Below are 23,567 nucleotides of genomic sequence, written 5' to 3'. Positions count from 1 at the left end.
GATGAAAAGAGATTTCTTCACCCAAAGAATGGTGTGTCTGTGGAATTCTGTCTCCAAAAACAATTGAGGTCAAAACGTTGATTTTTTTTTCTAAGGAGGAGTTAGATGTAGTTATTAGGGCCAACGGGTTCAAGCAGTACAGGGAGAAAATGGGAACAGGGTACTTAGTTGAATGGTCAGCCATGATCATCTTGAATGGCACAGCAGGCTTGAAGGGTCAAGTGGCCTACTCCTGCTCCTATTTTCTATCTTAAAAGGTGACAATCTTCAGAATGATTTAAGTTAATAAGAAAGCAAATTGAAAGGGAATGTAGAACCATTGACCACAATGCTTCATAGGGTTAATGAGTACATGAAAGTAACATCTGCACTACTGGCATAGCTTTATTTATTGATAAGAGTATAGTTGATATAATTGCTAAAATATTCAATGACAAATGAGCTGTAAAATACCTAAATTGTCATGCAGACTGTTTCAAAGAGATGATGTTGAGGTGCCGGTGTTGGACTGGGGTGGACAAAGTTAAAAATCACGCAACACCAGGTTATAGTACAACAGGCTTATTTGGAAGTACAAGGCTATAACCTGGTGTTTTTCAACTTTGCTCCAAAGAGAGACATTGGTGGATTTTCACCTAGTGTGTTTGAATAAAATCTGTGTTAACTGTGCCCAAGATTCAAAAGGAGCTGTTTTAAAATCAATACAAAAGTTTCACAGGTTTAGTAATATATTGTCCAAAACTTAAGATTTTGCAGGCTTTCATCTCGTGTAAGTTATTGTAGCTAAAATTAATCCTGTCTTCATAGAATGTGTTCAATTCCAATGTCTGGTTCACAGAATCATTACCTTGGTAAGGCCATTGGCCCCATTGTGCCTGCACTAGTTCTATTACCTATAGTGTCAATCTCATGCCTTTCTTTTCTGCATATTCTTGTACATCATTTCTATCCAAATAATCATCCAATGCTCTCTCCAATGCCTGAATTGAATCTGCCTCAATCACATTTCCGGGTAGTGCATTCCAAAACCTTAACTACTCTCCGTGAACAAGTTTTGTTTTCTCACATGACCCTTGCTTCTTTGGCATATCACTTTAAATCAACGCCTTCTCTTTTAAATGAGCAGGAGTACTTTCTCCCTATCTCCTTTGTCCTGTCGGCTCGTGATTTTGGAAACTTCGACCATATTTCCTACAGCCTTCTTCTCTCCAAGGAGTACAGTCTCAAATTTTTCAAAACAAAACTATTCTGAGGAAGGGTCATTGGACCTGAAATGTTCGCTTTGATTTCTCTCCACAGATGCTGCCAGCCCCGCTGAACTTTTCGCGCAATTTGTTTTTTTTTGTCCCAACTTCACCAATCTATCCTTGCAACTGAAGTTTCTCATTTCTGGAACTTTTTTTTTGTAAATTGCTCCAACACATTCACATCTTTTCAGTAATGTGGTTCACTCAACTCGACACAATACTCCAGTTGAGGTCTAACAAGTGTTTTGTCCAAGTTTAACATCATTTCCTGGTTACCATAGCTGATTATTTCTTATCGAGCTGAAGGATCCGAGACCAATATAAGCACATTTATTGCCAAATTACAGAAGTGAGCGAACTTAGCTCTGAATAGAATCTGGAACCTTGTGATTCAATTTCATTTTCGACTGAAGTTTTCAAATGGTTGAGGGGGAAATGTATGAAAAGGAACTTATGATGTTCGGAGGTTGAGGGGAACCCCACAGTAAATGTTTTAATGTAGCATTCTGATATTGTGGTATTCTGAATCTTCTGTTTCGGAATTTGTACTGCCTGTTCATGAGCTGAGGTTGAACAAATCCAGAATGAGAACCAAAGCAAGTAAAGAGACAGAATAAAACTGCAATACGGACATAATGAAGGACATTTAAGGACACCTTTCATACTCCGTGGTTCCCGCGGTCAGAGATATGAACGAATACCCCAACTGCCTCGTGGAGGTAGTCCCGCCAAGCGCCTGCGCGTTAACGGTCCGGGGGACCCTGACAATGTCCCGAGTTTCCGGCGGAAGCATCGGCGCTAGTGTTGTCTTTGATGGCTGCTCGTGTGTTGCTGCAGCAATGTCTCTCTGCCCAGCTGCAAGTGAAGGAGGCGGAAGAAGGCGCGGCGGCTGAATGGGTTCAGGTACTCGGTGAGAGACAGGCGACTTGCTTTCGGTTTAGTTACGCCACTGTGCACAGATTTGCCCGACGCCCTGTTTCTTCTGGCAACGAGCTCGGAGTTTGGCATGGAACCTGAGGAAGTGTCGGGCCTCTGGGACTGTGAAATGAATTAAAGCTTTGAATTCCTTCACATCCCACCTAATTCCCTCACCAACATTTTTTTTCCCGTCTCTCCTCTCTTCTGTCTCCCGGAGGTTTACGCAACCTTTCACTCAACCTTCATTTTTCTCTTCATTTAATGGAAGATATATTGTATATTTTTGCTCTGATTTCCTTGATTTACAGATTCAAAGAGGGACATTGATCTACGTCTGCTTTTTTAAAAGTGCTACTGTTGACATTATTCCCAAAATGGGTAAGTATATAGCATATGGATTGTCATGTCCCACCTGCTTCAGAGACGTATAGTAATATATATGAGCAGGTTGATTAGAAAATATCTACAGTTTCTATTTCATGCTGTTTCTATTACTTCCAATGCTGAGTCAATCAAAATTTTAAAAGATCTATGTATAACAACTTCATCAACAATGAGCATTTATCAAGCTTCTTTTAAAGTTTCAAGGCATTTAAAGAACAAAGAAAATTTACAGCCCAGGAACAGGCCCTTCAGCTCTCAAGCCTGAGCTGTACTGTCTAAACCTGTCGATCAATTCCTAAGCATTTGTATCCCTCTACTCCCCACCTACTCATGCATTTATCCAGACACATCTTAATAGAATCTACCATGCCTGCCTGCCTCTACCACCTCTGCATGCAACGCTTTCCAAATGCCCACCACCCTCTGTGTGAAGTACTTGCTGCATGTATCCCCCTTAAACTTTCCACCTCTCACCTTGAAAGTGTGACCTCTCGTTATTCAATCCTTCATCCTGGGAAAAAGCTTGTCTCTATCCACCCTGTCTATACCCTTCATTATTTTATAAACCTCAATCAGGTCCCCCCTCAATCTCCTTTTTTCTAATGAAAATAAACCTAACCTACTCAACCTTTCTTCATAGCTAGCACCCTCCGTACTAGGCAACATCCTTGTAAACCCGCTCTGCACCCTCTCCAAAGCATCCACATCCTTTTGATAATGTGGCAACCAGAACTGTACACAGTATTCTAAATGTGGCCAAACCAATGTCTTGTACAATGTTAACATGACTTGTCAGCTCTTGTCTTCATTGGACAGGCTATTGAATATAAGCATACTATATGCCGCCTTGACCACTCTATCCACCTGTGCAGCAACCTTCAGGGTGCGATGGACCTGCACACACAGATCTCTCTGCCCATTAACTTTTCCCAAGGCTCTTCTGTTCATTGTATAATTTGCTCTAGAATTAATCTTGCTTAAATGCATTACCTCACATTTGTTTGGATTGAAAACCATCTGCCACTTTTCTGCCTAACTCTCCAATCTATCTATATCCTTCCGTATTCTCTGATAGTCCTTTATGCTTTCTGCTAATCCACCAAACTTCGTGTCATCTGCAAACTTGCTGATCATACCAACAGTGCCCTCTTCAAGATCATTTATGTATATTACAAACAACAGTGGCCCCAACACTGACCCCTGTGAAACACCACTGGTCACCTTTCTCCATTTCAAGAAGCTCCCTTCAACTACTACTGTCTTTTGTTTCTCTACCAGTTCTTTGTCCACCTAGCTAGAACACCCTGCACACCATATGACTTCACTTTCTTCATTAGTTTACCATGGGGGACCTTATCAAATGCCATACCAAAGTCCATGTATATGACATCAACAGCCCTTCCTTCATCTATCAACTTGGTCACTTCCTCAAAGAACTCTAAGTTGGTAAGGCACGATCTCCCCCGCACAAAACCATGTTGCCTATCACTGATAAGCCCATTCTTTTCTTAATATAAATAGATCCTATCCCTCAGTACCTTCTCCAGCAACTTTCCCACCACCAACATCAGGTTCACTGGTCTGTAGTTACCTGGAATATCCCTACAACCCTTGTATGGGGGGGGCAACATGAGCAGTCCTTTGGCAGCTCACCTGTACTTAAGGATGCCACAAAGATATCTGTCAGGGCCCCAGTTATTTCCTCTCTCGCCTCCCTCAGCAACCCATCCGGCCCTGGGGATTTATCCACCTTAATAACCTCTAGCCTACCCCAACACATCTTCCCTACTTGTGTCAACGTGATCCAGACTAATCAAACTTCTATTCCTAATGCTGAAGAATGTGTTGCTGGAAAAGCACAGCAGATCAGGCAGCATCCAAGGAGCAAGAGATTCGACGTTTCGGGCATTTACTATAAACCGACCGACTCCCACAGCTACCTAGATTACACCTCCTCCCACCCTGCCTCCTGTAAAAACGCCATCCCATAATACCAATTCCTTCGCCTCCGTCGCATCTGCTCCCAGGAGGACCAATTCCAATACTGAATAACCCAGTATTCTTCCCGACCTCTACATCCCCAATCCTTCTCGGGCCTATCACCCTTACCTTAACCTCCTTCCACCTATCGCATTCCCAACGCCCCTTCCCCAAGTCCCTCCTCCCTACCTTTTATCTTAGCCTGCTTGGCACACCTTCCTCATTCCTGAAGAAGGGCTTATGCCCGAAACTTCCAATCTCCTGCTCCTTGGATGCTGCCTGAACTCTGCGCTTTTCCAGCAACACATTTTTCAGCTCTGATCTCCAGCATCTGCAGTTTTCACTTTCTCCTTCTATCCCTAATCTCAACATTCATCATGTTCCTCTCCTCAGTGAACACTGCTGCAAAGTAATCATTCAGAATCTCACCTATTCTCTCAGGTTCGATACACAGCCTTCCTTCGTTATCCTTTAGAGGACCAATCCTTTCTCTAGTTACCCGCTTGCTTCTTATATAAGAATAAAATGCTGTGGGATTCTCCTTAATTCTGCTTGCTAAAGCTATTTCATGACCCCTTTTAGCCCGCTTGATTCCTCGTTTAAGACTTGACCTACTCTTCCGATATTCTTCCAGGGGCCTGTTGTGTTCTTACTTGCCTAGATCTTACGTATGCTTCCCTTTTCCACTTTGCTAGTCGTACAATTTCTCCTGTCATCCACGGTTCACGAATCTTGCCCTTCCTATCCTTTGCCTTCAACGGGACATGCCTATCCTGCACTATCTTTAACCTATCTATCTTTGAAAGGAACAATGGTAAAATTGCCAAGGAGCCACAGTGAATCTTGGAATAAGTCAGTAAATTATTGGTCAAACTGACCAACTGTTTCAAAAAAAGGGAGAATGATGTCAAGGTTTGTGGAAATGTGAAAACAATTGCTAATTTGGAAATCAACAATATGTCTGGAGAACTTTTGGAGAGGAAAATAAAGTGGTGGAAGTTAGTCAGGATAAAGAGGGTTGAGGTTTTTTTCTTAAGATGGAGAGTGATTTATGGCAGATTTGAACAGGAGGGTTTCAGTACTTATGAAAAATCTGTGAAGAATATCAGCCTCTATGGGGCCAGCAGAGAAATTTAGTGGTCAGCAGTTTAGTGTGAGTAGGACTCCTGACAGAAGGTTAGTTTATGGCCATCTTGAACTTGACTGGGTACGACAGAAATTAGAAAAAGATATATAAAGGTATTTTCATGTATTATAAAAGAAACAATTGGAAAAATTCCAATTTAGTTAAGAAGTCCCTGCAGATTTCAATTTCACTTTTTTAATATTTCTGACAGATCTCTTGTTGAAGAAAATTACCTTTTTGATTTTGAAGCCTCTCCAATTTATTTTGTGTTACTTTGCTGTAATGAAACAAAATTTGATACCATTACATAAGGAACTGTAAGGTCAGATGCCCCTAAGCTTGGTAAAGATGTAGCTAGTAAGAAGTGCCTTTAAGGAGGAAAGCAAATTAAATTGCTGGAGAGGTGTCAGGAGGATAAGCTGATGGTTTCGGCAACTGAATGCAAAGCCACTGATGATGAAGTAATTAAAATGATGTGTGTGCAAGAGACAAAAATTTTAGGATCACAGACATTTTAAAGGCTTGTGGGACTGGAAGTGACTACAACGATGGAATGGGGTGGGGGGGGAGTGATGTGGGAACAAGGCTCTGGAGGGAATTGGAAACATTTTAAAATCAACATGTCACTTAACCAGAGACTAGTGTAAGTCAACAATCACGGAGGAGATAAGTGAAATAGTCCATGACATACAACAATATTCCAATGAGAAAGCAGGGTTCTTGGAAGTGGATACACTAACTATGATCGACCTGGAAAGTTAATGACAGTATCAAATTGAAAGAAAAGAAATACTATGTACCAAAGCTGAGTGATCAGCCAGAGGATTGGGAAAGTTTTAAAAGCAAACAACAAAAATGACCAAAAAAAAAGAGAAAAATCGTTTGAGGGGAAACTTGCAAGTATTATCAAGATAGACGGCAAGAGTTTATTAAAAAAAATATAAAATGGACGAGAGAGGCCAGAACATAACTCTTAAGGCAATGAGGCTGGGGAAACAATAGGGAACCAAGAAGTCACATTGGTGTTGAATACATACTTGGATTACTTTTCACAGTTGGAGGCGCTCATAACTTTGCAATATACAAAGTGAAAAGAGCTCATAGTGTTGGGGTAGTATATTTATATGGATAGAAGATATTCAGGATGGCAATCTGTAACTGCAGAATATCTTAGAGATCAGTGCTGGGACCACAATTATTTACAACATCTATTAATGATTTGGATGAGGGAAGTGAATTTTCTATTGCCAGGTTTGCACAAAAACTAGTGGAAAAGCAAATCAGAGGATCACACAGTCTGCAAAGGCATATGTGCAAGTCAGGTGAGTGAACAAACACCTGGCAGATGGAAAATAATGCAGGAAAATGTGAAGTCATGCATTTTGGCATGAAGAGTAAGTAAGCTGAATATTATTTAAACGGAGAAAGCTACAACACATGTTTCTGTGTCCTCCTGTATAAATCAGAAAAAGCTAGCATGCAAGTTCAGAGGTGAGTTAGTGTAGTGACGGGTAATTACTTCAGCATTTGACCCATGAACAATGGGTGGCTGAAATGGAAGTATTCAGGTTTTTTTATTCTAATATACCTCCTATTGATAAGCACAAAATAAGGTTTATTGAAAGGAATGGATCAAGTATAGTCTTGGGGAAAATAGATCTACAAACAGATTGAGTCAAAATGTTTAAATTTTAAAGTTATAAGAATGCTCAGTTGTTATAATTTGAATGTAATATTTAATAGAATTCAAGTGTGAATTGGATACTTAGTTGTTCTAATCCATGTGTGCTTTGCCAAAGACAAGTCCATGGCTCATTGTCTGCTAATGCTTCATTTTGGGCCACTTTTCATGGCTGTTTCTTATGGTGGTTCGGTGCCTTACATTTTCAGAAACAGGTCATAATGCAAGAACCAGGTCTTCCTCAACCTTAATGGTGTTATTCTAATCCACACTCTGGCCATCCAACCAACTGAAGTAACAGTGTCTCTTTAAATTTGTTCCAATAGATTTGATAAAGTATAGGGAAGTTAAGCAGTTAGGGTTATGAATGTACTGCACATAGTAAGCTTTTGTTTATTTTTCCCTGCTACAGTCAATACGCTGTTGAATGTGAAGCTGTGTGAGAGCAATGAAGGCAACTATGTGTCAATGCTGGATCTACCTGCTAATGTTATCATTATACCTCAGGCCACATTGGGTGGCAAACTCAAGGGGCGTAGCATGCAGTACCATTATAACATTGGAAAAGAGGAAGGAAAAGAACTTTATGAATACTTTGTTGCTGTATGTGAAAAGGAATTTGCCTCAAATACTAAATGTGCTGAAGCTGGAGTTGTGGTCAGGCATGGGACCTATGGGATCAGACAAGTGCTGCAAATGGATACCAATGGACCATATACTCACTTGATTGAATTTTAAAACATGATTTCACAATTCAGAAATGTGTATAAGAGTTATTATTTTTCTTTTGATGTGTGTAAAGTCTCTAGTTTTAAAATGGAATTGCAGTGAATTAGACCACTGTTACTACAAGATTGCATTTTGCTTCTCAGAGACTGACAATTTTGATTGTTCATTTCTGGGATGTGGGCATCAATGGTTCAACAGCATTTATTGTCCATCTGTAGCTGCTGCTGAGAAAGTGATTGTGATCTGCTGCAGTCTATTTGCTGTAGGTAGACCCACAATGCTTTTGGGGAGGGAGTTCTTGAATTTTGACCCAACCACACTGAAGGAACGTTGATAAATTTCCAAATCGGGACGTGATGGTTTGGAAGGGAATGTGCTCGTGATGGTGTGTCTCTGTATCTGTTGCCCTCCTCCTGTGAGATGGAAGCGGGTGTGTGTTGGAAAGATGATGTCCAAGGAGCCCTGGTTAAGTTCTGCACCTATTAGATTACCAACAGTACAGAAACAGACTCTTCAGCCCAACAGGTCCATACCAACCCTTCGAAGAGCAACCCACCCAGACCCATGCACCTACTCTCTACTAATGCACTTATCACTATGGGCAATTTAGCATGGCTAAATCACCTGGCCCACACATCTTTGGACTGTGGGAGGAGACCAGAGCACCCGGAGGGAACCCATGCAGACACAGGGAGAATGTGCAAACTCCACGCAGACAGTCGCCAGAGGCTGGAATCGAACCCAGGTCCCTGGTGCTGTGAGTCAGCAGTGCTAACCACTGAGCCACCGTGTAATGCACACTACTATGGTGTGTCAGTGGTGGAGGGACAGGCTGTCTGTGGATGTGGTCCCAGTCAAGTGTGCTGTTTTTTCCTTAATCGGGTCAAGCATCTTGTAACTGAAACCCTCTGCTGTTATTTGAACTCTGCTTCATCTTGAATTACATTTTATTTAGCAGTTTTGGATAAAATGTTTGAATAACGTCGGAGGCTGAGGGGTGACCTTTGCAAGGTTTATCAAATCATGAGGAGCAAGGATAGCATAAATAGACAAGGTCTTTTCCCTCGGTTGGGTGAATCCAGAACTAGAGGGCATAAGTTTAAGGTGAGAGGGGAAAGATTTAAAAGGGACCTAAGGTGCAACTTTTTCACAGAGTGTGGTGCGTGTATGGAATGAGCTGGCTGAGGAACTGGTGCAGGCAGGTACAATTATAACATTTTAAAAGACATTGGATGAGTATGTGAATAGGAAGAATTTAGAAGGATATGGGCCAAGTGCTAACAAATGGGACTAGATTAATTTAGGATATCTGATCGGCATGGATGATTGGACTGAAGAGTCTGTTTCCTTGCTTTACCTCTCTATGGCTGTAATTACCTCAATTAAAATGCTTTAACTCCAGCTATTAGAAAAGTAACTGATTAGATCTATCATACTTCAATATCGTAAGTGGAATGCTTCACACTTAGTCCCAACCAAGCTGTCAAAAACATTACCAATGAACAAATTTTGTTGAGGCCTTTTTCCTGAACAAAGGCGTCCTGCCTGACATGACAAAGGGTGGCCAGGATAATGTGTCCATTCTGTTCAAGGAAGGAATTCTAATAAAAGGGACCATGATGTGGGTTGGAATGACTTGGAGTACTTTGAATGTTTAAGGCTGCAGCAGCCGTGAGAGTGGGGCCACAATCAGGGAGAGATGGACCTCAAGTCTCTGTCTTCCTACAGATTCTGCTGTGGGATTTAAGGGGCCGCATTGAGGGGAATGCCTCCAAGGAGAAGAATCCTCTCCCCAACCAAGCAATCTTGGATGAAAGTGTCAAAGGAAGTCAAATATGTGGTTCCTTCTACCTCAAAACAGTGCAGTGATGATCCAGAATGTCTGGGACACATGACAGATGAGTGGCTGGCTATGTCTGGAATCCTTAGATGTAACTGTGTTGCTTTTGTAATGAAATGGTAGGTTGAACCCCTCTATTAATTAAACTAAACATGCAGAAAAGCTCACCTTGCCTCATAATCTGCTATAATATGAGTGACTGAGAACTCCCGAATTCCACTATTTAAAGAAAAAAATATCAATTTATTTTTCTAATAGTGAACATTAAACAAAAAAAACACAAATCCAAGTCCCCCTTTCTCTTAACAATTTACAATCTAAATCCAACTCTATAAAAATGCTGTTCCAATAAGACACTTATTAAAATTACATGACCGTAATTGCAAATGCACACAGTCTTTGTTTTCTTCTGTACCTTCACTCTTCTGCTGATCTCCTTGTGTCATTGTATTTCTTTTTACTGTGAGTATGTTTCACATGTAATAGAGAGTGTTTTCTAATTTCTTTGAGAGCAAGATGTTAGATTGGCAGTTAGCTGTCCAGCAATTTCTTTCTCTCCGGCAATTGCTCTCTGACCAATTTTTAAAATGTCTGTGTTCTTATACCGAACATTGGATCTTGTCATGGGTTTGATGTTGGAAGAATGATTGGGTTTTAGTGTCGTGGGGCATAAATTTAAACTGGTTAAATTCGAATTGTTATCAAAACAGCAACCAAAAGTCAGATATCCATTTCACAGCCAAATGTTCCCTATTTTCAATTTTCCAGAACACTGAGACTGTCATCCAGTTATATACACAGGTGCTTGTAATCTCTCAGATCAGAAGAGCATTCTCTCTCTCTCTCTCTCTCTCTCTATATATGGTACAGTATATGCCTTCACCTTCATAACACTTTTCACTCTCACTCAGGCAGGCTCCCAATGTTGTTCACTTGCTTCAATGACCTTGTCGGGCTACTCAAGTCAACAAACGTGCCCTGGCAATTAATTGAACGGCAACAGTATTTAATTATTTTAAATATCTTAATTAATTTCTCGACAGATTCAAGGTGGTTCCCTTTACCTTAGAATCTGCCCTTGAAACATGGAAGACGACGGAATGATGTCAGGATCCCAATCTAACATTACTTTCTGGGCACTTCACTCTTCTGCCCCTCCCTGCCTGGCAGTTCACTCAACATATTTCTTTTGCCTGATAACAATGATGGTAGCAGATTTTAAACATCATGACACAGACCGTGTACAGTTAAATTTGCAATAACTATTTTACTAGATTATCATTGACCAGGGTTTAATTTAATGAGGCAATACTGGAGATTTCACATAGAGACTTACTTATTCATTTTGAGATAAGTATTTAAAGCAGAAAAGGATGACCACAAATGTCTTTGTTAACCTGAAAATCCCTCCAAATAAATCTTTGGACCACGGCAGTGACTACAAAAGAGAACTGGTTTTGGTATTTGCCATTTAAAAGTTTACTTCCCAGCCCAACTCTCAACTACAGCTGGATTTCTTGCCCACAGTTATAACTTATTAGGCAGTAAAACATCCATTTATGAGTGGAAAGAAGTGGGGTAAACTTACACAGCATGATAATAGGCAGCAAATCAGGATACATTTTTGACTGGTGTTTATCTCTTAAAGAGAATAGGAAACAAGTTCTTTAGGAAAGATGTGAAATCAATAGGGGGAGATTTACAAGAATGGTTCCAGAATGAGGAACTTGTAGCAATATATTGGAGCAATTGGGATTGTTTTCCTTGGAAAGAGAATATTGAGACAAAGTTTGATAGTTATTCAAAATCTTGAAGTGCCTGGATCATGCAGATAGGGAGAATCTATTCCCAATACATTGAGGGGGGGGACAAATTTAATGTGTCAAAGAAGCAACAGCAGCTTGAGAGGTTTGAATTTGCAGTGTGTAGCCGGAGTGTGGTGGAAACATGTTCAATCAAAACATTCAAGAGGGAATTGGATCGATATCTGAAAGAGAACATTCATACTGTGGGGGAAATGGGACACAAGCTATTGCTATGAAGAATGTTGTTCCCTTGACTTCAGCATAATGCTTGTGCAGAGTTTCTGTTGTGGGTCTCCATGCAAGTAAATTAACCAAATCTCTTGGCTGATGGAAGAAGGATGTCTCAACAAAATTGGATAAGGAATGTAATATTGCTTCTGTTCTTATGCTGCCTTTAGTCATTATTACGTCTAAACTCGAACTGTGCTTCAGTTGGATGCATAAGTTGTTGCAGTTTTAAACAAGTGACAAGAAACTCCTTCCAGTTGATAATCCTGCTTTGCTTCCATGAAAGGTTCTGGAGTGTAGCTTTTTTTGGCCTTTTGTCATTTGAGTAAAGAAAATAGACCTGGTAGAGAAGAAGCAGTTTGGCATTCTGACACATTGTCCTGTCCATTGTGATCTTGTAGTTCTATCTGATTGATTGCACAGCTGTCTTCAAACAAATGTCCTTTCACGGAATCCAGAGAATGCAGTGGGATGAATAGCCTCCTCCTGGCTTCTGTTATTTTGTGATCAACTATTTTTTCCAGTTAATTTTGGAAAATGTTGACTATTGTACATGACACCTGAGTTCTAATTTATTGAAAGAATGTTCAACTTGCAAAACTGGTCATTGCACTCATTTCTCATAATAGCCCAAATCGTCAGCGCATTCCAGTATATAAACATCTATGCAGACAACAGTAGAGTGAATTGACACTGAAATGAAACTCCAATTTGCAGCAGTTGTTACCATTTTGGTGTTTAAAAGGTTCTTAAGGCACTTCAGTAGCTATTGAGAGAAGGTAAACGATGCGGTAGAATTACAATTTATTGCCACAAGTCCTCAAATATTGAAATACAAGAGTACACTGAAAAGTGTACATAGTTGCCATTCTCCAGAGCCATCTTGGTTACACATGATTACAAAACCGGAATAAAAGAGAAAATAACAGCAGAAATAAAGGAAACTAAGCCAAAAGGAATGAGAAAGGTCCACAGCTGAAATTTGAAGTTTTCTCTATGCAGGTACCCTAGCAAAGCCACAGACTGGAGTTTTGGGAGGAGCGGAGTGCTTGCAGCCAAAAGCGACCACTTCCAATCTCCGCCTGTCACCACTGCCTCCAATGCGAGGAGGTGCCGGTGTTGGACAAAGTTGAAAATCACACAACACCAGGTTATACTCCCAACAGATTTATTTGGAAGTACTAACGTTCTATTACTACCGGTGCTGCAACATGCTTGGGCAGGGTCCACTTGCAGTCTATGAACAGTAGATTCCCTCATCGTGTCCCTGAACATGAAGAAAGGTCCTTTTAGCACATCATGTCGGCACCAGTCATCAAGCATCAAATCTAATTACGTTTTCCTACACCGAGCATTGCGTGCTATAATGTTTCAAATGATCATCAGAAATGTCTGGACGGCTCCCGTCTGTACCTTAGCAAGTTGCAGATACCCACCACAGTGGGTAGGGGGGAAAATAGTCTTCAAACACTTCTAAAACTCCCGCTGCTGACCTTGTATCCGTGCCCTTGGTTGTTGGTGCTTCTAAGGGGGTTCTCCCTCAGCATTCTAAGGAAAACAAGCGCAGCCTATCCACAACCCCAGGAATTCGACTGGGTTTAATGTGTCTAACTTTTACTGGCTAATTATTAAGTAAGGCGGAAGAGTTTGGGACTTTTTCCCCTAGAGGGTTTCAGGCGCACGGTGATTGCCCATTCCACATTTCAACTACTTGGGCGATTCTCGCAGAATCCTCTGCGTCAGAACTTCAGACGCTCACTTACAGCCGAACCTTCTGCATTATCCGATCGCTCGGGGTTCGGCTGGCCGCTGGAGCCGTTCGATCGCTCGGAGCTCAATTGGCTGCTGGGGTTGTTCGATCGCTCAGAGCTCGGCTGGCCCTTAGTTACGGACGGTTGCTGTTACCAGGAGGAGGTGAGCAGTGGGGCCTGGGAGGGCGATTCTCAGGGGCCGTTTAAACTCCAGGGGCATTGGCTGCCGTTCACCGAGAAACCTGGGGACGAAATACACTGCAGGGAGCAATCGGTCTCTGTGCAGGCAAGTGGACAGAGCCAGAGTATGGCTGAGATTGCAGAGAGGGCCCTCACTTTTTAAAATCGTCGGGTTGTTGTTGGAAAAGAGTGCTTCGCCCTCTGTCCATCTCAGTCCCGTCCTTCGTTTCCTAAAGCCAAACCAATGGCTGAAATTCGACTGGGCTTGCCCAGAGGAAGCGGATTGAAGGCTTACAACAGACAGGAGCCCCTGGTTAGGGTCCGGGCGGAGGCTGTCCCCCTCCCCGGTGGAAGCTGCACAAGTGGCGGGACTGTAGAAGCTGACAGTGCCATGCATCAACTAGTGCAAACCTACTCTCTGCGGCGCTAGTGCCCAAGTGGATCCATTAAGAAACCTCGGCATATTGCTGTCTCAATTAACCACTGTGCCAGTCATTACAGGGTTGGGCGTCAGGAAGTTTATGTCAGTGGGTAAAGGTCGATTTGAGAAATAAAACTTCGATATTTTATAGCGATTCTGCAAATATTCTGTCAATTATAGGCGCAGATTGCAAACTACCGCATAGCATTGCTAATTTGCCCAGTTTGTGGATCAGTTTATCACAATTAATAGGTCTTTTGAGTTTTAACCTGAATTAGTTGACAGTTTTTGCAGAAGTTGCAAACACTAGTTTAAGATCCGTGTGAAAAGGGGGCAGAAGGGAAGTAGTTCAATGGTGAAACACAATTAGGTAGGTTAGAGTCTTACAATTCGCCAGCCCATCGTGTCTATGTTGGTTATCAATCACGGATCGACATTCCGACTATGCTCCAGCACTTGGCCCATAGCCTTGTATGCTGTGACGCTTCAAGTAAGTGTCTAAATACAACTTAAATGTTGTGATGGTTCCTGCCTCTACCAGCCATTTTAGGCACTGAGCTCAAGATATCCATTCCTTTCAGCTGAAAAAAATCTTCCTTAGAAGCCCTCTATAATTTGTCCTTTGCTGAAATTGATGTCCCCTGTTTTTTAACGTTAGGAAAGGAAAATATTTTTAGCTTATTTAAATATTTTTTGCTGTGATCCATTCTTTTTGGATATAATTGGCAATATGTTGATCAAGAATGTTTCACATAAGTGAATTGAGATGTGATTTTCAGTAGCAGGTGGTTTTCCATAAACAATTTCAAGCAAGTAGTTCAGGTCAAATTTATTCCTGTAATGGTGTATTACTGCCAATGGTACACACTGTATTGAACTTGCAGCAGCCATTTTTTGTATACAGACATTTGTGGGAATGTTATTTTCTTTTACATGGTTAGGGTGGGTGGGGAAGATGGAGGAGAGTTTTTTTCTGGCATCTGGTGTTGATGTAAGAACTGTTAACCATTGACTTTCAAAAGAAGAATATCATGGAGGATATGAATTGGCCAGTGCCACTCTAATGAGATGAGAAACGTTTGAAAAGCAATTTGAAGCATTTTTTAAAAATGCACTAAGCTTCACATTTATTTGACATTGATATTTCATATGTTAAAGAGATTGTTCATTGTTATCTGTGAAACATCAGCTTTGAGTTTGTTGTCCATTTTAAAACTTGGCGCTTTCCCTAAGGATTAAAATGGTTTTTATGTTGCCAAAATATTGATAAAATTGATATAATTGATAATCTGTTGCCTGTTGTTTGAGTGATTTTATCTTGATAAGATTGGTGGTTTGTGTTGAAGGTTTCAGTGGAACATATTGTATTTTCTTCATTCTGCTCTTAAGGTGTAAGCTCATGATTTCCAAAAACTATTTCAACAGTATCAAATGAATCCCACCTTCACGTTGACATTCTATAGCAGTACAGTTGCTGATATCCCACTTAAAAACATCCAGAAACTTAACCACACCAGCCATATAAAAGTTGTGGCTATCATTTCCTATGAACAATGAGACAAGTAACTCATGTCCTCATTCACTAGACACAATACAAGATTGTGATGGAGAGCCCTCTATCTGCCTGGATGATAGGCAACAACACTCAAATTTCAACAGCATCCAAGACAGTAAGTTTGCACATTAAATTCATAGAAGATACAAAAATTGTTGGGGTGGTAAGAAGAACAGGAAGATATAGATGGGCTGATCAGTGGGCAAATGAAATTCAATCAGCTAAGTGTGGGGTAGGACCAGGCAGAACAAATAAGGTGAGGAAACACATGATAAATAGTAGGACATGAGAAGCATTTAGGTTCAGAGGGATCATCGTGTGTATGCCCACTGGACTATTAATGTATCAGGACAGGTTAATAATGTGGTTAAGAATGCAAATGGGATTCTTTCTTTTATTAGCCAAGACATTGAGTTTAAGAGCAGGAAGGTAATGTTGAAACTGCATAAAACATTGGTTAGGTCACAGCTAGTGTATTGTGTGCAGTTCTGGAATCTGCATTATAGAAGGGATGTGACTGCACTGGAGGGTGCAGAGATTTACCAGGATGTTGGCTGGGTGAGGGAGTTTGAAAGATGAAGAGAGATTGGACAGACAGAGATAATTTTCCTTGGAGCTGAAGAGACTGAGTAGGGACCTGATTGAGATGTATAAAAGTTTGAAGGGCACAGATAGGATAGACGTGAAGGAACATTTTCCTGTAGTTTGAAGGATCAGTGACTGGGGCCACAGATTTAAATTAAGGGGCAGGAGGTTTAAAGGGGATGCTGGTGGGAATCTGGAACTCACTGTCTATAAGAGTTGTAGAGACAGAAGCACTCATAAGTGTAAAGAAGTGTTTAGGTGTGCACTTGCATTGCCAAAGCATACAAGATGATGGGCCAAATATTGGAAAATGAGATTATAATTTTTAGGTAGCAGTTTTTGACTGGTGGAGACCTGATTGGCTGAAGTGCCTTTTTGTGTGCTATGGATGTCTATGACATAGCAGCCTGCCGAATTAGCACTTCTACTTCTGCTACTGATACAGTGGCAAAATTTTCAAACCCTTGACTTCTACCATCCAGAGGACAAAAGAAGCAGAGGTGTGGGAATACTGCTATCCTTGGGCTTCTTTCCAGGTTACACACTGTCCTGACTTGGAACTATATTTCTGTTCCTTCACTGTCAGGTGAAAGTACTGCAACACCCTTCTGAGGTAGCACCAGCCAGACTGCATTGGTTCAAGAAAGCAGCTCACCATCACTTCCTCTGAGGTAAATGGGGAAGGGAAAGAAATGTTAGCTTTGTCAACAATACTGACATTGTGCGTTATAACTTTTCAACAAAGATCACATTCTTTTTATTTCTGGTTAATAAAAGGCTTCAAGTCAGTGCTGGTCTGTTGGACCCAATCCATTTGCATAAGGTTTGGAATTGTATCTGATACGATGCACCAGCCAACATATTATGTAATTGGTAACTACTTTCTGCATTGTTTGGTAAAATTTTAAAACTACTTTCTTCAAATGCTTTTCATAATACTTATAAAGATACGAGAAAATTATCAATTGTGCTGTTTTGTTTGTGAGTACTCATTTTTTGACAACTGGTCTGTAATTCATGCTTTGAGTATTGTCGAGAAAATTCCTGCTGAAGGGGCTGATGGTTTTTCCAAAGTCTGAATCAACTGCGAACATTCTTTGAAACCTACTAAATAAGTTTTCAAGATCAGCAGTATTCTAGTTGCAGCCAGACATGATTACTGTACCATCACAAGTTTGTAGCAGAAATTGCACATTGAAGCAATCTACTTATATGTATATGATTGCAGGAGATTTAATAAATCCTGTGATGTATATATATGGTGTTTGTGATCATAGTAAATAATTGATTCCTGTAACACTTAAAACACACAAAGGTGGATAAATCCTCAGAACCTAATCAGGTGTATCCCAAAACTTTCTGGAACACAGGGGAGTGATTGCTGGGCTCCCAGCTGAGCTATTTGTACCATTGATAGCCACGTGTGTGGTGCTGGAAGCCTGCAGGGTGGCTAATGTACCATTATTTAAGAAATGGTAAACAAAAGTCAGAGCTATGAGCCTAACATCAGTGGTAGGTCAGCTGTTTGAGGTGATTCTGAGGGACAGGATTTACATGTATTAGGGATAGTCAACATGATTTTGTATATGGAATGTAATGTCTCACTAACTTGATTGAGTTTTTGAGGAAGTGACAAAGAAGTTTGAAGATATAGCGGTGGGCATTGTCTATACGAACTTGAAGATGTTCCACAAGTTTCCGCGTGATAGACTGGTCAGCAAGGTCAAATCACTTGGAATCCAGGGAGAGCCAGCCATTTGGATACAAAATTGGTTTGAAGGTAGAAGACAGAGGGTGGTGTGGAGGATTGTTTATCGGAATGGGGGCCCCAAGTCCAGCAGTGTGCTGCAAAGATCAGTGCTGTGTCCACCCATTTTTGTCATTTATATAAATGATTTGGATGTGAATATAGGAGGTATGGTTAGTAAGTTTGCAGATGACAAACTTATTCACTGTCCACTACACCATCAATTGTGTTATCTTAGTACAATGGGACCTTGATCAGATGGGCCGATGAGTGGCAGATGGAGTTTAATTTAGATAAATCTGAGGTGTTGCATTTTGGAAAAGCAAATTAGGGTAGGACTTGAATACTTAATAAAAGGGTCCTGGGGAGAATTACCGAATAAAGAGACCATGGGATGCTGGTTCATAGTTCTTGGAAGGTGGAGTGCCAGGTAGACAGGGTAGAGAAAATGATGTTTGGTACACTTGCCTTTACTGGTCAGTGCATTAAGCATAGGAGTTGGGATGTCATGTTGTGGCTGTACAGGACATTGGTTAGGCCACTTTTGGAATACCACATTCAATTCTGGTCTCCTTCCTATCAGAAAGATGTTGGTAAACTTGAAAGCATTCTGAAGAGATTGACAAGGATGTTGTCAGGTTTGAGCGAAAGGGACAGGCTGAATAGGCAGGGGCTATTTTCCCTGGAGTGGCTGAGGCATGACTTTATAGAGGTTTATAAAATCTTGAGGGGCATAGATAGGGTAAATAGACAAGATCTTTTTCACACAGTAGTGGAGTCCAAAACTAGAGAGTATAAGTTGAAGGTGAGGCTGGAAAGATATAAAAGGGACCAAGGGACATATTTTTCATGCAGAGGATGGTATGTGTATGGAATAAGAGGAAGCAGTGGAGGCTGATAAAATTACAACATTTAAAATGCATCTGGATGAGTATATGAATAGGACGGGTTTAAAGGGATGTGAGCAAAAGGAATAGATTAATTTAGGATATCTGATAGGCGTGGAGAAGTTGGATGAAAGGGTCTGTTTCCATGCTATGCAACTCTGACTCTGTGACGTAACTGTTGTGCTCAAAATACAAACCAGTAAATCAGCCAGTTTGCTTTTTTAATGAGTTAGACCTGCAATTTGCAGGACACTGACAGCAAATAGTAAATGTGATGGAGTGTTGGTAGTTAAGTGAAATTGGATTGCTAGTTAAGTCACTTTATCTCTAATCTATTGCTTAGTGTGCAACAATATTTAAGTAAATTCTATCCTTCAAACAGTTGGCATTATATTATCACAAGCAATGCAATTCAAGTATTTCTTCACCATCTTTCTGTTGCAGGCAGTAATTTGATCTTGCGTTCATGGAAATTCATATATCTGATTACCAATACCTCTTGAGAATTTCATAAATTTGTCATGAGGATTATGACATGTAGATATTCAAGTTTGGAACAGCATTAGGCTATTTGGCTCCTTAATTCTGCTATGTCATTTAATGTAATCATGACTTACCTCAATTCCACGTTCTTGTCTACTTGGAGTTGTTAGGTTTTTCTTCTTGAGACTCTTACACATTTGATGCAACTGCAAGACACCAACTTCTGAACAGCCAAAATTTATTAAGCAAGTATAAGCTTTGGGGGAACCCTTAATACTCTTCGCAATGCTTGTGGAACCATGTCAAGAGATCTCTCTGAACAAAGGAACCGGTTCTTCCTTAATAAAAAATCTCACATCACAGTCAGTAGTGCCCACAAGACATCCCCAACCACTCCCCATAGTCACATGCCACTTAAGACATAATGCAGTGACCTGATTTGTCTCCAGAAACAATGTAATTTGCATAATTCCATAATGGAAAGATCTGGTGTAAATCTTTTTTTTAACTGCAGGGAGTAGTCAGAATTTTAACTGCAATGTTCTTATTGATTCTGAATAGAGAATGATAATATAAATTTACTCTGAACAATAGGAGATGGCAATGTACATTTTTTATTACATTGAACCTACAAGACAGAGAAACATACCACCCTACCCCCGGGACAGCCAATTTCTTGAAGGTTAGCAGAGCAAGTTAGCCCCTGAACATCTCAGAATAACCTTTCACCTGTTTGCTTACCAAGATTCTATTCACTTCTGTCTTAAAAATATTCAAAGACTCTGCTTCCACCTTTTCAGACAGAGTTCCAAATATACTCAGCCCTCTGTCAACAATGCAGAATACATTTTTTCTTAAAGGGACAGATCTTATTTTTAAAGTGTCCCCTTATTCTAGATTTTCCTGTAAGAGGAAATGAGCTTTCCACATTTATCTTGTCAAGACTCTTAAGGATCTGCACTTCCAGTTCCTTTTTGCTGTTCTAAATTGCAATGTTTAGAAGAAAAGCTTCTCAGCCTTTCCTAGTAAGACGACCCACCTATTCAGTTATTAGTCAACAAAGCATCTCTGAACTGATTCCATGCATTTACAGCCTCTTTTAATAAGGAGACCAATTCCATAGAATTCAACAACTGAAGCACAACCATACTACTTTGTGTTTACTCCCCCTTAGAGTAAGCAATAATGTTTCATTATTTTCCCTCATTGCTTCCTTTACCTACATGCTAACCATTTGCAATTCATGCACGAAAACATCCTCCACTTTTCAATTGCAATTTTTCACTGTTTAGATAATATGCTTTCTTATTATTTTTTCTTGAGAAAATGGCAGTTCCACATTATATTCCATTTGCCAAATCTTCAACTACTCGCTTAAATATCTGTATTCCTGAAGTCTCTTCTGTCCTCCTTATAACTTTCCTACCTATCTTTGTGACATTAGCAAATTAAGTAGCCATAACCTTTGGTCTCTTCATCCACATCATTTCCAAATTATAAATACTTGAGGCCACAGCACTGATTCCTATGGCACACCATTCATTACACCTTGCTAACCTGAAAATGATCCGTTTATACCTAATGTTTCTGTTAGCTAAACCAACTTCTATTCATGCCAGTGCACCATGAGTCTTTATCTTTTGCAGTAACAGTAGATGTGGTACCACACCAAATACCTTCTGGATTTCAAAGTTTAGCCCATCAAGTTGGCTTCCCTTTATCTAAATCTCATATTTTGTCAAAGAGCTCCAATAACTTGGTTGAACATGATTTTCACCACACAAACCATGTTGGCTCTGTCTGATCACTTTGAATTTTCTAAGTGTTCCACTTTAACATAGAGTCGCACAACATGGAAACAGACCCTTCGGTCCAACCAGTCCATGCCGAACATAATCCCAAACAAAACTGGTCTCACCCACTCATATACCTCCAAATCTTTCCTATTCATGTCCTTTTCCAAGTGTGTTTTAAACATCGTAATTGTGTCCACATCCACCACTTCAAGTCATAGAGATGTACAGCACGGAAGCAGGCCCTTTGGTCAAACTCGTCCATGCCTTTTTGCTCCAAAAGTGGATTATTTCACAATTATCCACATTATATTTTATCTATCATGAATTTGTCCACTGACTCAGCTTGTCCAAATCACACTGAAGCATCGTTGGCTCCTTCACATAGCTCACCCACCCATACAGCTTTGAGTCATCTGCAAATTTGGAGATATTTCATTTAGTTCCCTCATAGAGTCATAGAGATGTACAGCATGGAAACAGACCCCTCGGTCCAACCCGTCCGTGCCGACCAGATATCCCAACCCAATCTAGTCCCACCTGCCGGCACCTGGCCCATATCCCTCCAAGCCTTTCCTATTCATATACCTATCCAGATGCCTTTTAAATATTGCAATTGTACCAGCCTCCTCCCCTTCCTCTGGCAGCTCATTCTATACACGTACCACTCTCTATGTGAAAAAGGTGCCTCTGAGGTCTTTTTTTATATCTTTCCCCTCTCACCCTGAACCTATGCGCTGTAGTTCTGGACTCCCCCACTCGAGGAAAAAGCCTTTGTCTATTTATCCTATCCATGCCCCTCATGATTTTATAAACCTCTATAAGGTCACCCTTCAGCCTCCAATGCTATAAGGAAAACAGGTTCAGCCTATTCAACCTTTCCTGATAGCTCAAATCCTCCAATCATGGCAACATCATTGTAAATCTTTTGTGAACCCTTTCAAGTTTCACACCATCCTTCTGACAGGAAGGAGACCAGAGTTGCACACAGTATTCCAAAAGTGGTCTAACCAATATCCTCTACAGCTGCAACATGACCTCCCAACTCATGTACTCAATACTCTGACCAATAAAGGAAAACATACCAAACGACTCTACTTCCAAGGAGCTATGAACCTGCTCTCCAAGGTCTCTTTGTTCAGCAACACTCCCGAGGACCTTACCATTAAGTGTATAAATCCTGCTAAGATTTGCTTTCCCAAAATGCAGCACCTCGCATTTATCTAAATTAAACTCCATCTGCCACACCTCAGCCCGTTGGCCTATCTGATCAAGATCCTGTTGTAATCTGAGGTAACCTTCTTTGCTGTCCACTACACCTCCAATTTTGGTGTCATCTGCTAACCATGTCTCTTATGCTCGCATCCAAATCATTTATATAAATGATGAAAAGTCGTGGACCCATTACCGATCCTTGTGGCAGGCCTCCAGTCTGAAAAACTACCCTCAACCATCACCCGTTGTCTTCTACCTTTGAGCCAGTTTATGTTTGGAAAGTTAAATCCCCTCCCATAACCACCCTATTATTCTTACAGATAACTGAGATCTCCTTACAAACTTGTTTCTCAATTTCCTGCTGAATATTAGGGGGTCTATAATACATTCCCAATAAGGTGATCATCCCTTTCGTATTTTTCAGTTCCACCCAAATAACTTCCCTGCGTGCATTTCTGGGAATATCCTCCCTCCGTATAGCTGTAATGCTATCTCTGACAAATGCTTCCTCCTTTTTCTTGATCAAAATCTCAATTTCTTTAGTCATCCAGCATTCCCACCAGCCTTCTCTTTAACCTTAACAGGAATATACTGTGTCTGGACTCTCATTATCTTATTTCTGAAGGCTTCCATTTTTCAGCCATCCCTTTACCTGCGAACATCTGCCCCCAGTTAGCTTTTGAAAGTTCTTGCCTAATACTGTCAAAGTTAGCCATCCTCCAACTTAGAACTTCAACTTTTAGATCTGGTCTAACCTTTTCCATCACTATTTTAAAACAAATAGAATTATGATCGCTGGCCTCCAAGTGCTCCCCCACTGACACCTGCCCTGCCTTATTTCCCAAGAGTAGGTCAAGTTTTGCACCTTCTCTAGTAGGTACATCCACATACTGAATCAGAAAATTGTCTTGTACACACTTAACAAATTCCTCTCCATCTAAACCTTTAACACTATGGCAGTCCCAGTCGATGTTTGGAAAGTTAAAATCCCCTACCATAACTACCCTATTAT

General features: G+C 40.7%; 2 protein-coding genes across 4 annotated transcripts in view; both read left to right on the top strand.

The window, feature by feature from the left end:
* The first annotated feature begins 1,948 nt into the window (after positions 1-1,948).
* Positions 1,949-8,093, top strand: dtd2 (D-aminoacyl-tRNA deacylase 2). Its single transcript, XM_043698071.1, has 3 exons — positions 1,949-2,150; positions 2,474-2,543; positions 7,749-8,093. Exons 1-3 carry the CDS (start codon positions 2,061-2,063, stop codon positions 8,072-8,074), a joined length of 486 nt encoding a protein of 161 aa, XP_043554006.1. The 5' UTR covers positions 1,949-2,060; the 3' UTR covers positions 8,075-8,093.
* The window catches only part of heatr5a (HEAT repeat containing 5a), a 149,777-nt gene continuing 128,275 nt past the window's right edge, over positions 2,066-23,567 (top strand). Inside the window, exons 1-2 of one of the 3 annotated variants that reach the window (XM_043698069.1) lie at positions 2,066-2,157; positions 2,474-2,543. The gene's annotated coding sequence lies outside the window, so the exon portion shown is untranslated. Of the gene's footprint in view, positions 2,158-2,473; positions 2,544-13,725; positions 13,853-17,016; positions 17,102-23,567 lie in introns of those variants that run through there. The other 2 variants (XM_043698068.1, XM_043698067.1) reach the window with 2 other exon arrangements.

Source organism: Chiloscyllium plagiosum, chromosome 10 (genome assembly GCF_004010195.1).
Source record: "Chiloscyllium plagiosum isolate BGI_BamShark_2017 chromosome 10, ASM401019v2, whole genome shotgun sequence".
NCBI classification, from domain to species: Eukaryota; Metazoa; Chordata; class Chondrichthyes; order Orectolobiformes; family Hemiscylliidae; genus Chiloscyllium; species Chiloscyllium plagiosum.
The sequence above is the reverse complement of the archived record's forward strand: the minus strand, read 5'-3'. Positions and strand labels throughout refer to the sequence as shown.

What these genes read in the sequence shown, in the direction of transcription:
- dtd2 (XM_043698071.1), top strand. Translation starts at nt 2,061, where the DNA reads ATGGCTGCTCGTGTGTTGCTGCAGCAATGTCTCTCTGCCCAGCTGCAA. An exon ending in CGGCGGCTGAATGGGTTCAG is followed by an intron (nt 2,151 to 2,473) that starts GTACTCGGTGAG and finishes CTTGATTTACAG; the next exon opens with ATTCAAAGAGGGACATTGAT. An exon ending in TGACATTATTCCCAAAATGG is followed by an intron (nt 2,544 to 7,748) that starts GTAAGTATATAG and finishes TCCCTGCTACAG; the next exon opens with TCAATACGCTGTTGAATGTG.